This window comes from Sylvia atricapilla, chromosome 15, assembly GCF_009819655.1.
Source record: "Sylvia atricapilla isolate bSylAtr1 chromosome 15, bSylAtr1.pri, whole genome shotgun sequence".
NCBI classification, from domain to species: Eukaryota; Metazoa; Chordata; class Aves; order Passeriformes; family Sylviidae; genus Sylvia; species Sylvia atricapilla.
This window is the reverse complement of record NC_089154.1, coordinates 6,861,235-6,872,598: the sequence shown is the minus strand read 5'-3', so window position 1 is coordinate 6,872,598 and position 11,364 is coordinate 6,861,235. Positions and strand designations below refer to the sequence as shown.

At 48.7% G+C, this 11,364-nt stretch overlaps 1 protein-coding gene across 1 annotated transcript; it reads right to left on the bottom strand.

The window, feature by feature from the left end:
- Nucleotides 1-307: 307 nt before the first annotated feature.
- Nucleotides 308-4,195, bottom strand: GFER (growth factor, augmenter of liver regeneration). The gene is made up of 3 exons (XM_066329905.1): nt 3,962-4,195; nt 3,232-3,443; nt 308-2,543 (listed from the first exon to the last, which is right to left on the bottom strand). Exons 1-3 carry the CDS (start codon nt 4,193-4,195, stop codon nt 2,381-2,383), a joined length of 609 nt encoding a protein of 202 aa, XP_066186002.1. The 3' UTR covers nt 308-2,380.
- Nucleotides 4,196-11,364: the final 7,169 nt, after the last annotated feature.

Genomic DNA, 11,364 nt, shown 5'->3' with positions numbered 1-11,364 from the left:
CTGTTCCCCATTCAAAAGCAAACTCTGACGTGACAGGGCCTGCTGTACAAAGTCCTGCATTTTTGTAGGGCCAACACAGAACTGCATCAATTCAACAGCACAAGAGGAAAAGAGCAGAAGCAGCCCCACCTCGTCTGATCAATCCACACAGAATTTACCTGAGCCACCAAAATATAATATATACTTATATAACTATATATATCTTGTTTTATATCTCACAGTAGGATCTTGGCATGCAGAGGTCAGATCCACCAGCACAGCATGATCCCTTTTCCTAAGATCCCATGCAGTAGGAGTGAACCAGGAGTGAACTCAGTTACTTTATTTTTTTTACATCAACAGGAAATATAATTTGAATAGAGAGATTTTTAAAACTAGAATTAATCAAGTGCAGTTAATAGAGAATCCACAGTTTTCTGTACACGAGTATGAGGACCTTCAATGGAAATTCCTTACCCAAGACTAAAACTTGTGGTACAAACAAGCAGCAGAACAAATCCCCCCACTCCTCACATGGTCAAGTCCACAGAGGTGAGGGTATGCCTGAGAAAAAACTATGTCAGAGCTCTTCTGTCTAGTCAAAAAACATGAGAACAGAGTGCAAGCAGAGATTTTATCAAATGGCCACTTGGCAAAGATAGAAACTGCTCTAAAAGCATCCTGGCCACAGCTGGTGGCCTCATTTTTAGGCAGGATTTGCTAAAGACACAGACTTAGCTTGAAGGCTCTTCCCAACCTCTGCCAGGACGGGACAGGCTTTTCCTCCTGCACTCCACCATCACCTCCTTGAGGCACACAAAGTGACCAGAATGTGGTGGATACCTCCTCACTTCCCTGTCTGCACTCAGGGAGTGGTGGGAGGTTCCTGTGTCCCTGCTGGTCCCTGACCCTGGCCAGCACATCCCAGGACTGGCACAGGGCAGTGCAGCTCCCCTGCCTTGTCCCCTGGCAGATGAAGGTGACAAAGGATGGGACAGATGCTTCAGCAGCCTGCTCCTTTACACTAAAACAAACGAGAAATCTCATCATCTGCCCCGTGGGCGAGGAAATTGTCACAGAGAACGGTGGAGGGCAGATTGGAATGGAAGAACACAAAATTCCTGCTTTAGCACAACCAAACCCAGAGGGGAACGCCTGCCCACGCCCCCAGCTGCTAAAAGTGTCCTGACAGAACTGAGTCAGTTGGGTCTTACCTGCAAAAACGGAGGGCTGCAACCCTTTTGTTGGTCCTCTCCCCTCTAATGCAAACAGGGCTTTGTTTTGGGGTGGGAAAACCCCCTATGGTGATAGGGAAATTTTATGAGCACTTTTAATAGCCTGAATGACACCTTCATGCAATACCTCTTTATCAGTTCATTTGGGTTTGTGTTAAGAAATGTTACGACATAAAAAGTTCAGAAATCATTAGTCCATAAAAGCCTCACATTCATTTAACAGCCCCGACTTTTAAAGGACTTGACTGTGCCATAAAATATTGAAATGTGTTTCCAAAGGTGTCACTGGTTCTCTAACCACTAAGGAGCCCCGCACAGTGTTGTGAGGACCAAAGTCTCAGATAAGCAGTGCCACTGCTCTGATTACAGCAGCACCATTAACATTTCCAGTCAAAACTTGCAAAAAAACCCCCCCAAGGGCAAATTCACAGGTGTGCTCTGGGGCACGACATAAGGAAGATCAATAAAACATGCAAGGAAACCTCAGCAGGAAGCAGGGAAGGAAAAAAAAAAAAAAACCCTGCTGTTGTCAGGGTTTGTGCAAACTTCTCCCAGCCAGGAGTGCAGGAAGGGGAGAGATCATGACCTACATGAAGAACTTGAAATGATTTTGACTCTGTTTTGTCCTCTGACATGATAAGTTGAAACACAAAACCAAACTGAGAAATCTGGGCTTCATGATTTTAGTGTTTAAATTAAATGTACCCGCCCTTGGGACTTTTATCAAAGGAATTGGATGCAAGAGTAACAACAAATGTTGGAGATCTGGGGAAGAGAAATCCAGGGCTACAGACTTGGCACAAAACCCAGCATGAATTTTCTCTATCAGAACAACAGAAATTAAAATGACAATTAATCAGATGCATTGGAAATTAATTCTAGCCAGAAAAAAACAAGCAAATGCCCCCAAAATCAGGAAATGTCATAATGAAATGAGTGTGTCAGTGACCCAGTCTCAGAGGTTTCTGGCAGCCTCAACCCCTCAGGTACCACTACTGCTACCACTTATCAAAATATCATTGGGATAGGATTTGCAATTCTCCTTTTGGCATTGGATCAGCTCTGAATCAGTCCCACACAAACAGAGTTATTGACTCCCACTGTCCCTGCAGCAAGTCCACATGGATTGAACTGCCCTGCTGGATTCCCAGAGCAATCCCTGTGGGTTAATCACAGCTCCCATCCTTCCAGCCATCCCTCCAGCGCTCATCCACACGGGAGCAGTCGAATTCTGACTTCCCCAGCTTCCTGTTCACTTCATTGTGCAGGAGACACAGCCACTGGGAGAAGTTACTCCTGGTGCTTGTATCGGGTTGGTTTGTCCTTAATCTGCAAACAGGGAAGGGGAAACAGATTCTTTGAAACTTCTGAGAAAGAAACTGAAAGCAACAGAAAACTTTAGCACGGAATCCCAGAACGGTTTGGGTTGAAATGGACTTTAAAGATCATCTCATCTCAAGCCTCTGCCACGGGCAGGGACACCTTCTACCAAATCAAACACCTCAGCCCATTTCAGTCATTGCCTTCACTACTGAGACTGCCAATACAGGACATTTTAGAGGGGAGAAGAATACTTGTCTCCTGAAAACCAAATTATTTTAAGTCCCAGTCTAACTCCACAACTGTTCACAAGCCCGTTTCAAACGAGAAAACTCCAAAATCGCCTCAGGGAGGCCTTGGGGGCAGCCCAGAACTCAACAAGATGAGGACAAATGTTTGTTTTTTGAGTAAGTGCATCTGTGATTGATGCAATAATGGAAGAAACCAGTTCAGGTAGCTACAAACCCCGTGTGCAGGAAGAGCTGCTGATATGCAAACTAGCTGCTGCAGCCCAGCACTTCTGGCAAGCCCATCCAGATAAAGAAACCTGCTGAGGACACTCACCTTTCCCCAGATCCTAAAAAAGAAAAAGCCTGCTGAGGTCAGTTACCTGTCCTTCAAAACCTCAAAAAACCTGCTGAGGAAACTCACCTTTCCCCAGACCCTCAAAAAAAAAAAACCCTCTGAGGCCACTCACCTCTCCCTCAGGTCCTCTGCGCAGTGCTCGCAGGGGTAGAACTTGGAGAAGAGGTTGATGAAGTCCCTCATCTCCTTCTGCTGTGCCCCGGAGGGCCGGTCGGGGTAGTAGGCGGCCATGGTGTGCAGGAAGGCCCAGGTGCTGCGGCCCAGCTGCTCGCTGTCCAGGGGACAGTCCGGAGGGGGCTCCTTGTCCTCTGCGACCGCCACGTCCTGCAGAGGGACAGAGGAGTGTGAGGGGACACCGGGGTTGGGGGGCAAACAGCCCTTCTGCGCTGGGTGAGAAGGGGAGATGGATGGAGCACGTCCTTCACATCCTTTCTGAGGCATGGCAGAGTCCCCCTCACAGCTTCTGAGGGGACACTGCAGAGTCCCCCTCACACCTTCTGAGGGGACACTGCAGAGTCTCCCTCACGCCTTCAATCGGAACATGACAGAGCCCTCCTCACACCCTCTGTGGAGAAGAGGCAAAGACCCTTTCACACCCTCAGGGGACACAGCAGAGCCGCCCTCACACCCTCAGCGGGGGCAATGGCAGAGCCCCCCTCACCCCCAGGGAGAAGATGGGCACCCCATTCCCACTGAAGGGAACCGTGTCCCCGGCTCCTTCACACGCTGAAGGGAACACGCAGCCTCATCCCACTTGAGGGGGCAGGATGGAGGACTGACGGAGCTCTGCAGGGACCGCGGATCGCCAGGAGTTCCAGGGGGACGCTCCCGCCGCGCCTCACCGCGCTGCCCGGGGCCGCCTGCTTCCTCTGCTCGCGGAGCCAACTCTTGAAATCCGTGCAGGCTCGGCATGGCTTCTTGGGCGGCTCCCCCGCCGTGCCGTGCGGGACGGGGAAAGGGAAGGGGAAGGCGCCGTTGTCGGTGCCCGGGAAGGGCGCAGCCCCCCGGCCCGCACGGCCCTCGCTGGGCGCCGCCATTCCGGCGCCGCGGTGCAGGACGGGCCGGGGCGGCGCCATTCCCGCCCGGCCTCCGGGAGGGGCCGGCCCCCGGCACTCGGCCAAGTGCTCTGCCTGGTGTATCTTGACCAAAAACCGGCAGCAAACTGTTGTGTTTAAATGTCGCGTGTGAAGAGGACATGACGCTCCCGCCTGTGTTTGCTCGATTTTCGCTTCACATCGCCCCTCGGGTGTGGGCACGCAGGTCCCGTCAGCGGGAGGGGATCTCCCCCTGCTTCCCCTCCGTGTGAGGGGGCTCGGCCATGTCCCCTCAGCGGGTGCCAAAGAGCAGTTCCCTTCATATGGCCCTCACAAATGAGCACAAAAATACGTATAAATATATGTTCATGTGGGGTCTGGAGCATCTCCGTGAAGAGGAGAGACTCTGGGAGCTGGGCCTGGTCAGTCCGGAGAAGGGAAGGCTGAGAGGGTATCCCATCAATCCACACAAATCCCTCCCAGGGGTGTCACAGGATGGTGCCAGACTCTGTTCAGTGACAGGACGAGCAGCAATGGCCAGAAAGTAAAACACAACGAGTTCTACCCTGACAGGAGGAGGAACCTCTTTCCATAACAGAGCAGAGCCCTGGAACAGCCGCCCAGGGAGAGTGTGGATCTCCCTCAGGAGATCTCCCAAACCCACCTGGACACATTCCTGTGTCACCTGCTCCAGGTGACCCTGCCTGGGCAGGGGGCTGGACTGGATGATCTCTTTCAAACTCAACTATCCTGGGATTCCAGGATGGGTAGATACTGTGTGTGGCAGAGCCCGTGGCACACAGCAGCTCTCCTTCGTGCCAGTGGTGCTGATGGGCACCTCAGTGTTATCTCCAGTGGAGTCATACAATCAACAGGGCGATTTTATGGACAAACAAGTGGATTACTCCAGTCAATTCATGCTCCTCTGTAGCAACACACCCATATGAAGTTCTGCATGTTTTTTACACCTGTCATGTGCTTGTAAATCCATATTGAGGGAGGATTTTCCTCTTTCTGAGAGTATTGGCATGTGTCACACCAGGGCGGGTGCTGCCTGGGATGGGCTGGGCTCTTTGGGGTGATGGAGAGCCAGATCTGCCCCCAAGGCCTTGGTCTTGAGTGGACATTTGGCATTTCTTCTTTCATTCCCAGAGAGCCACAGGCTTGTGAGCACATGAGGGGGATGACCTGGGCAACAGTCAAGCTTGGCATGAAACTTTGGAGCTTGCTCTTTCACCCCTTGAAAACATTATCTAGCTGTGGCCCTAAGAAATTTCTTAATAGAGGTCACAGGGCGAAAACTTGGAGAGCAGCACAGACTTGCTCTTATCCTTCTTTTCAGCTTGATTCTGGCATGCTCTTAAAGTTTGAGAGCCACAGGTCTCCTATGGTGAATAATGTGAATTTTGTATCCACGTCAACTTTTCTCCTGTTCGTCACCTGTAGGTCAAATGAAAAATATGATTATTTTGTTTAATGCAAACAAGTTATGTCCAGGATGGAGCTGGACCAAAATGTCACCTTATATAGAAATATGTATGTGATTTATTTAACACAGTATGGTGTAAAATGTGTATTAGAAAAAGCATTATTTTAGAGAAATACCTCAAGAACTTGCCCTCAAAAGTACTTCAACACTTGGTGTGTTTCATGTGGACATGGCTGACCTGTTCCTGCTCTGTGGAGCACTGGGCTGATGGTCTGGATCTCTGTCTTGGGGTCTCTATTTACCAGTGCTGCTATATTTTTATTTATTTGCAATTTCTTGGGAATCTTTATTTGCTGATTTTTGTGAGGGAGGGAGAAGACATGTGAGTTCCAGGTAGGAACTGCTGGAATGGCTTTGTGTAAAGTTGTAGACAACCATAAAGATAAATTTCACATGCAAAGGAAAGATCAAATAGTGACAGCGATAGTTTTATGTCTGTTTTCCTTGCCCACCAATAAATGTTTTAACTGATGCTCACGACCTTGTTAATTTTTATAAAGTCAGGAAAAAAGAGAATGAGATTCTCACGGAATTTCCTCTAGAGCTTCATTGTTTTGTCTTCAAGCAATTAAATAGTTGCAGAGATGTTTCCAAGTCACAGCAATCTCCTGGTTTGGCCGTTAACAGACTTTGCTTCCTTGATAGTGACTCAAGTTATCATTTAAAATACCAGCATCTTTATTGAAAAGGAAGAAGCTCAGAACTTAAAAGGAGGCTGTTAGTTACAGAGATTTGTGCTCCACGTTGCTCCCCTCTCCCTTTTCATGCTCAGCTCTAGAAGCAGAGCTGGCTCTTTAGGAAAAGGTCCTCCCAATTTTCTCCACTTGCTTTTAAGTCCAGCCTCAGCTTGGATTTCAAAGTTGAAAAAATGAAGAAATGCTCCAATTTAAGTCAGAGCAAGCAAATTCACTTTACTGTCTCTAAATGGCTCCAAGTGCAGAGCCAAATTAGTTCCATCCAAAGGAAGAAATTTGGTGCAGAGCCGAGGAAGGATGAGGGAATGTTCTCTCCTGCTCCCCCTTGGACAACCTAACTCACCCAACCCTCTGCTCCCAACACTGATTTAGGAGCTGGAGTGTGCTAGAGCCTGTTACCAAACAAACCCCTCACACAAGTTAGATTTTGGAGAGGAATTCTTCCCCATGACGGGGGGGAGGCTCTGGCACAGGGTGTCCAGAGAAGCTGTGGCTGCCCCTGGATCCCTGGGAATGCCCAAGGCCAGGCTGGATGGGGCTTGGAGCAGCCTGGGACATTGAGAGTGTCCCTGCCCAGGGCTCCTGGGCACAGGTACTGCCAGCAAAGCTCCTGTTTTTCAGCTACCCGTGTCTGTGAGACTGAGCCCACTGAAGTCACAGATGTCAATGAGCATGTCCCTCTTCCTCAGAGCCATGCCTGGAATGGGGCAGCTCAGGGGGTGATGACAGCAGTCACCAGGAAGCAGCAGTAAAACTCATGCTGGAGAGAATGAAAGGCTGTGTTTGCCTTTCTCAGAGCTGTTTGATCTGCCCTTACCTTTTGCACCTGCTAGACAAGAGCTGGGAATGGGCAGCTGAGAGTAAGGCTTGGGGAAAGGAGAAGAAGTGGGGCTGGACACCCACCCCACCCCTCTGAGCCCTGCAAAATCCATGGCACAGAGATCCTCACAGTGGGCTTGGGCAAGGACAAAGGTCCTGGCTTAAATACAGCCCCTGAGCAAAGCAGGGTGACCACAATGAGGGGTGGCTCTGAGGAGAGCAGACACAAGGGGAAATGATCCCAAGGGGAAATGATCCCAAGGAGGCTTCACACAACTCTGTCCCAGCAGTGACCCCAGGTTCCTGTGGGTTGGTCATTATGGACTGGGACAAGGAATAATATTCTCAGAGCCTTTTTCATTTGGGAATCTAAACACCACTGAATAGGCAACAATTTATTTAAAGTTTCAAATGAGGCAACTGGAATAGGTTGTCCAGAGAGGTCCTTGGAAGTGCCCAAGGCCAGGTTGGACAGGGCTTGGAGCACCCTGGGACAGTGGAAGGTGTCCCTGCCCATGGCAGGGTGTGACACTGGATGGACTTTAAGGTCCTTCCAACCCAAACCATTCCATGATTTTTTTTTTTTTTTTTTTTTTTTTGGGGGGGTGGGGGAAAGGGAATGTACCCTGTGCCTCTCAGGATCCTTACCAAGTGTTTTTGTGATGGTTTTGTTCGTAGTTCCAGCTGAATGTAGCTCTTTCCCTCTGCAGGGGAATACAGCAGGAAGCTGTCTTGTATTTACACGTATGAATGTGAGCCTAAAGTCTGACCAGTGAAAAGCCAGCACTAGGAATTAGTCATAGACTTGTTTGAGAAATTACAACTAGGAAATAGCAACAACAACAATAAAAGACATTTATTTCTAGGTAAGTAAATCATATTGATCCTCTCTGCTTGCGTACAAGAACTTCCCCTGCAAAATTTCCTGTAAGTATGAATTTATCCCCCAGATATCAGGAAGGAGCCCACAGTCCCACTGGCAGGGAATAGGTGAGATGTTGATCTCAGTTCAGATCCATCCAGAACTGGTGAAATGTGTTCAGAACAGTCTGAAGTGTAAGACTGAGCACAAGACACTGCCTTGCTCAAATCTGGGCATCTACACCAGACACTGAGTTGGTTCTTTCAAAGTTGGTGCCATTTTTATGTGTGCGTCCTCTTGCTGATAAAAATGAGAATCCATAAGTGATGGTGATGGCAGGGGCAGGGAGAAAACCAAATTATTTCAGCAGGTTGGTTCAGATTGTCCTGCCTGTGTCGTTCTCCAATCTATCTCCTTCCCACGCCCACTCCGAGCATCCCTAGAGTCAGTTCATCCATTCTGAGGATAAACACAGCAAAACTGGGGGTTCCTTTGTTGCTCTTGGAAAATGAAGCACAAAGTCTTCAGTGAGCAGCTCCTGTTCATCTTGGCTTTGCAAAAGGAGAGTGGCTCCTGATTTGGGGTGATTCCTTTTTTCCAAAAGGAATTTAAAGGAATTCAACAGGAAATCTGCTTCTGTGGAAGAGATTTTTCTCATGTAACAGTGCTATATTTGGACTCCTTAAAAATTAAACATAAATGAAAGAATGATTCCTTCCTCATTGTTCTTCTCCCACCAGGCTTTTAAGTGAAGATTTGATCTGGTTTTCCCTGGTTTCTGAAGGGGCCAAGGAACAGAAATTGTTGTCTTTGCTCTGAAATATGAGTGAACCTTACCCAGAGCTCCTGGTGCTGGAGGAATCCCCAGGAGAGATAAGGCTTTGCATACTCTGCTCCTCGATGGCCAGGAATGAGGAAAGGGAGTGTGATGAGCATCTCTGACTAATCTGGAAGCAACAAAATGGTCTTATCTTCAATCAATTTACTATATTTAGCATTATGTAAGAACAGATTTTCCCCAAGTGAAAACAACATTACTCCATGTTCGCTGGTGCCTCCTGTGCTTGCTGTTGGCTGTACTGATGTGGCTGGGATTTTCCTCCCTGGATTTGGGAATGTGTAGGGCAGGCTGTGCACTGCTGAGCCTCAAACCCCCATGGAAACTCCTTCCTGCTTTTCTTCTCCCTCCACATCCCCTTCCTGGGTCCCAGCACGTCCACACAGCGCTGGCCTCGTGCCACGCACTCATCAAACCGCTTTTTCCTGAGAATAATTCGGGGAACCTCCTCTTGAAGCAGCTTAAGTTACATTCTCACCCTTTCTGGAAGATTCCGTCTTGAATCACACTTTTGTCCTCTTCATAACCTTAGGAAAACATGTCACTTTTATAAAAGAACTACGAAATCATTGCAGCAATGCTTGGTAAACACGACCGTCAGTTGTGCGTGCCCCAGGCGGCGAGCAAACCTGAGAGGGGCAGAGCTCTCCCTGGGCTGGGCGGGGCCATCCCAAGGGCTTGGCAAAGACAAGGACGCCTCGGGAGTGAGGTTTGAGGGAGTTTGATGCGATGCTGTGATTTTGGATGCCGAAATAAAGCTGCCTGTGAGGACTGAGTGACTCCCTGCACTGAAGAGGGATGTGCACCTTGGGCAGCTCCCGTGATGGAGTGGGCAAGGGCTGAGCTGCTGCCTGGGCTCAAAGGGTTGCTGAATTGGGTCTGCCACAGAGAAATGCTTTAATGCCTGCAGCAGCTGCTGAAATTAAAGTGAAATGAAATACTTTCTTCTGGATTAGTTACTGCAAAATCTCTCATCCCAGCCTGTGTGAAAGTTCAACTGCTTCCTTTGTTCATGAGGTGAAGGAGACTTTTGTCAACTCCAGTGTCTGGGTTTTCATTATTCTTTTTAAATAAAGGTCTGTTTCTCTATTTATTAAAAGTCTAAAACCTCTTTGTACTTTTAAAATCGGCTTTTAGGATCTGGGCTTTTCATTAAAGGTGCTGATAGGTCATGTGTCATCGCAGGTGACCTTCAAGAACAGTAAAGGGCAGGTTTTGATCCTGAAGGTGAGCGAGGGAAAGATGAAGCTTGTCCACCAGCTTTGTTCCAGGCCCCCCCTGGCTGTGCCCACAGCTCCTTTCTGTATCTCTTCCTCACAGCTGCAGTGTCCTGAGGTTTCAGGACTTTTCCTCTCTTTGCCTTTTCTGCGCCCACCACAGAAGGAGAAATCCCTGATGCAGAGTCCCCCACGTCGCCAGCCATGAGGGGCACAGGTCACTCACCAGTCCAAACACGACTTCTGTGTGTGGGAAAGATGTTCATAACGCAGCTGCTCCTCTCCAAGCATTTGGGACAAAGCTGTTTCTTGTTGGACCTGGAAAATGCCTCAGGAGGAGCTGGAGAGGAGCTGCCTTTGGCTGCCCGCGAACATCTCTGCACTCAGATTCTGCTTCTGCTGAAGTTACTCCTGATCCACACCGAAACAGAAAGAAAAACAAAGCATCAGTGTTTGTTTGTCATGGAAAGGAGGCTGATCTTGGAATGGAAACACTCAATGGGACAGCCCTGGTGACCCTGGGGCCTTCCTGCAGGGTCTGGGTGACGTCCTTTGTCTTCCCAGCTGTGGGCAATCTGGGCCAGGCAGTCTGATGTGACTCCCTGTGACAATGCCTTAGTCACCTTAGACACAAACATGTTTCTGTCCACAGAGCAATTGTTAACGGCTGGAGTGATGCTTCTTGAGTAGCAGAGCTGCACCTTGGTGGGGTGCGGGAGGCTTTCTGGGAACAGACTGCTAAATTATGGGAGCCATTTTGGAAAAATCCCGTGTTTCCTGCATCTTGGCAGAGCTGGGCAGTGCACTCCTACATATTGCCCGTTAATTTATGATCTCTTTGGTACCTTGTAAAACAACTACAGGAAAATTAACTGCTGCCCTCAAAGCTGTGTAAATAAATATCAGTAATGAAACAGCAGTGTGCAGCAATTCTTGCTGAGTCTCGCTTTTTCTGGGCAGACCCCTCCTCCCCTGCCATTAATTATTACACACAAAGAGACACTGATTTATGGCAGGATGACACGGAAGTTGTAGAAGACACAAAGTAAACTTGATAATGTCAGAGAAACAATGTTTGTCTTGTTTTTTCTAAATGAGTTCAAATGTATCCAGCAGAGAAGTGGAATTATGGCCTCTGCTGGTGGGTTACTCATCCTTCCCAACTGGAATGGCCCTGGCATGGCTGGGAGTTGTGGAGAGCTTTGAGGAGCACTGTGCCCAACCAAGGACCATCTGGCCCAGCCTCCTTCTAGTTTCGTAGGCAGTGTCACTGCAGACATGGTGTGGCTCC